The 4,354-nt window shown below is 40.9% G+C and overlaps 1 protein-coding gene across 1 annotated transcript in view; it reads right to left on the bottom strand.

Moving 5' to 3' along the window:
* LOC110032941 (60S ribosomal export protein NMD3-like) overlaps positions 1–3,154 on the bottom strand; it is a 24,415-nt gene extending 21,261 nt beyond the window's left edge. Inside the window, exon 1 of the mRNA XM_020736735.1 lies at positions 1,244–3,154. Coding sequence (XP_020592394.1) covers positions 1,244–2,784 — 1,541 coding nt within the window. The 5' untranslated portion in view covers positions 2,785–3,154. The remainder of the gene's footprint in view (positions 1–1,243) is intronic.
* Positions 3,155–4,354: the final 1,200 nt, after the last annotated feature.

Here is a 4,354-nt window from a genome sequence, read left to right as displayed (position 1 = left end):
ACATAAACATAGTTAATAGATTAGTATTTACTATTTTAAATTTTGCATATTTGATTTGATAATAGTTTAGAAATTTAATTTTGATTACATCTCAACAATTGAAATTAGTGACATTGATTTCAATTGACTTTCGGTGAATTTCATAGTAAATTTGATATTTCCAATTTAAACATTCCCTTAGGATCGATACTTGAGGCTTAAATAGAAAGTTCATTATTACTTGATAATGATACGTATACTTACGTAGAATCCGAATATTAATTGAATATATTTAATTAAATTTTACACAATCTATCGCAACAAAAAAGTCGGATCACCGCACATTTATCTTCTATTCCAGGAAACACTGTTTGGTTTATATGAATGGCCACAAATCAGTCAGAATATGATGATAAGAGAATGTCTACTCAATATGTTGTAAACAATTCTATGACATTCTTATTGATCAAGTACAAGAAATTTCCTAATGTCTGTAAGGATCAAGTAACATGTATTACATAGAAACCCAGCCTTCAGCCTTCAAAATACAAAGGCTCCTTAACAGAACAACCCCCCCCCCCCCCCCACTAGAGTAGTTAATAAAGTTGGTAATTTACTTCAGGAAGATGCAGGAATTGGTGGTGTGATCAAGGACCAGTGTGGCAAGTGTCTGCCCTACTTCCAGTCCCCAATCTTAGCATAACATGCACTTGAAGCTGAAGCAATTGTTGTCTATTAGGCATTAAGGATTGCATTGTGTGGAAGCTGGCAATATCTTCATGTTAAATCAGACTCTTAATTGCTACTACATCTATTGAACAACTAGGTAGAGATTTCTTGACACCTTATACACGGGATCAGCATAATTAAATCGTTAGATACATACATTAGTACAATCTACTCTTTTATTCCCAGGTAAGGGAGTAGACAAGCAAATTGGCTTGCTAGAATGGGAAACTTGACTGATGATTTTGTAATTAGAAAATTCCCAAACCCTCTTTATTTACTTTTGCTAGGGGAAAACATGGACATCCCTTATCTAAGATTCTTGTAACACCCTTTTGATCAATGAATTTCTTAGAGGAGAAACATCAACGCCAAACTCAATGCATTATTGAAAGGATCCTCAAAATAAAATTTAAAGGCAAAATGAAAAACAGTTTTAACTTTCCTAACAATCAATAATTATCACACAAAAAAAACAGGATTCAAAATTACTACATGAACTAAAGTTTAAACTTTAAGATGCAAAAAAACAAATTACTCTGCCATGCTATCAGAATTGTGATCATCTTCATCACTGATTGCAAGCTCAGCAATCAACTCATCTATTGGAATAGAAGGAAGCTCATCTCCTCCAACAGTAGAAGTCATCTCTGAAGGTTGATAATCATTGTCGCGATAGAGTGAAATGTTAAACCTCAATTCTGGGTTCTCCTCTAACTCCCTCAAGAAAACCTCATAATCATCAGTCCTCTTCTCCTCATCCATTTTCCCTTTGGTGTAGTCAATCTCTATGTTCAAGCTCTTCAGCTTCCAAGAACGACCCTTTCCACGCTTCTTTTGCCGCTTTTCTTCATAGCTTTTCTTCACAAGAATCACATTAGGTAAATCAAGTCCTTTATACTTGTCGATCTCAAAATCATTTATATTGGCTCCATAAAGATCGTATCCAAGTGCATAATCTCCTGTATTCAAAAGATGCCCAATATGTGTCTTCACAGTGAATATATTATCATTCTTCCCGAAATCAGAAACCCTTGCCACTTGCACATAAGCCAATGCATACTTTGATCCCCCAACAGCCATCTCTGAGGACTCCATCTCTATATCCAATACAATATACTCAACAAGTTGCCGACTTGAAAGCAGGGCCTTAAAGGGTGATCCCCAGTATTGTTTTGCATCAAGGAAAACAGTTCTTAGGGTGAATGGATTTAATAAGGTGATGCTACTACTCACCTTGGTGCAGAGAACAAGTGGACCAATGTTACCGAGAGTGTTTGCAACCTTGGGTGGGAGGCAGATCAAGTCTTCCCTACAAATGGGGCAGATCTCAACAGAAAAGGTATGCTTGTAGTTGTACGTGTTGCTCTTGGTATCATGGGATACCAGCTGCTTATCACACCTTGACTGAACAGGAACAGAGCTGGAGATGAAATCAACGAACTTGATGGCATGGCTACGATTTCCAAAGAAGAAATCGATACCACGATCAGCCTCTTTGATGCGGAGAGTTCGCGCTGCTGCGCCATGATGAAGGATCAGTTGCTCCAGATGGAAAAAGGAACGACGGTGGGAGACATGCTGGCGGAGTTGAACTGCGGCAACCCACTGGTCAGGATTGGCTTGGGAGCGGGAACATGACTCGCAGAGGTTATCGTGCTGCGTGAATTCAATGAGGTGGGATTGCTCTAGGATGGCGCCATTGAGGGCCTCTCTCTGGACTCGGAGGCGGAGCTTAATGCGCTTGGAGTGGGGCTCGGTCCACACAAACTCAGCGTTGACGATGCGAAAATGGCGGGTGAGGGGTTTGAGGCGGCGAAGGCAGAACGAGAGGAGCTCTTTGGATTCAAGATCAGCGCGAATCCAGGTGCGCGGGGGTTGCAAGTAGCTGCGACACTCGGGGCAATAGACGAGGGAAGCGTGGCGTGGGAGGCCTTCAGTGATGTCTACCCGGGAGCGGAGACAGCGGACGCACATGTTTGCTGGATTTGGCGATATGGGGACGCCGCAGATGCAACAGAGGACGGTACCTACCGTTTGAGACGGTAGGAACATGCCTGAAGCCGCCAGATCCGACATCTTGCTCAACGGATTCTGGCAATGGATTCTGGTAGGAGAAGTGCAGAAGTTGGGGGTCTCTGTACGCCGCTACCTCTTCGTGGCCTTCCCAGCTAGCTCTAATCGCCAAAGCGAGGGTTTTGGGGGTTTTCGGCGCCGCGATCTCTTCGCTGTGGCCTTCCCAGCTAGCTCTAATCGCCAAAGCGAGGGTTTTGGGGGTTTTCGGCGCCGCGATCTCTTCGCTGTGGCCTTCCCAGCTAGCTCTAATCGCCAAAGCGAGGGTTTTGGGGGTTTTCGGCGCCGCGATCTCTTCGCTGTGGCCTTCCCAGCTAGCTCTAATCGCCAAAGCGAGGGTTTTGGGGGTTTTCGGCGCCGCGATCTCTTCGCTGTGGCCTTCCCAGCTATACATTGAGTGCTACCTTGAAGATCCTTTTATCAAAATCCTAGCTCATGATGGAAGGGGGCCTTTGCTACTCATGAAGCTACATTTCAAAACATTATGAACTTGGGAAAGTCATATAAGAGAAGTTGGTGTTGATATAAATTGAAATTGGGTTTCTTTACAGTTTTAACTGGATGATAAAATCTATTGTTTGTCTATTAAGACATGTTTCAATACAACTTACAATGCTCTATTGATACAATTGGAATCAACACAATCTTGATGGCTATACATGCCTGTTTTTTGCTACTGATTGGATATGATCAAATACACACACACACACACACACACACACACACACACACACACACACATATATATATATATATATACACACACACACGCACACACACTCGTTTCAATGGTTTCCCGGGTGGCACTCTCAACGCACCTTTGATCTTCTTCATAGAGCTGGTAATCTCTTCCTAGTGGTTCTCTGGCCACTATTTTAATTTTGGGTTAGTGATTAAGTTGGTGGAGTTGGAGCTTTTAGTTTTTGATAGTTTTATATAAGAAGCGACTCTCGAGTACTATTCCATTGGGTCACTTTTACATTTCTTTTCTCAAAAGGACTTCTCTTTATCCAACTACAGAATGTTAATAGAGTTAAAAATATATCCTTCGCTGAGATTGTTGCTAATATTAATGGCCTACAAGGTACTTTAACTAATAATTTGTTGTTTCCACAACACTACCATGATGCATTTGATGACAAGGGATCATGCAGCTTTGTTAAGAAGGCTAACAAAAAGAGAGGTAAACTAGCACTTTTCATTACTAAATATAAAGTATCAAGTTTGGTGGAGCTTGCAAATTCACTTAGAAGGAAAATTTCACTTAGGTCATCCAAATTGAATTAGTAAGAAAATCATTTGGAGAAATGAAGCTTGTGGGTGAATGGAAGGTTGGTTTAATTGATGATAGACATGTATGATCCAACATGCCAACGAAGAAGACTACGCTAAGGTGTTCTCTAAAAATATATAAAAATTAATCGAAGATATATGAAATTATTGAAATGGTCCATTGTGTTTAACCCAAATCAAGAAGCTCCTATAGTCCCCATCTGATTTAAATTACCTAGTCTAAAACTCCACCTTTTCAACCATGGAATCTAATTCTCACTTGGTGCTATCATTGGTAGACCTA

The sequence above is a fragment of the Phalaenopsis equestris genome, unplaced genomic scaffold (genome assembly GCF_001263595.1).
Source record: "Phalaenopsis equestris unplaced genomic scaffold, ASM126359v1 Scaffold001063, whole genome shotgun sequence".
Taxonomy (NCBI): Eukaryota; Viridiplantae; Streptophyta; class Magnoliopsida; order Asparagales; family Orchidaceae; genus Phalaenopsis; species Phalaenopsis equestris.
This window is presented reverse-complemented; position numbering and strand designations above follow the sequence as displayed.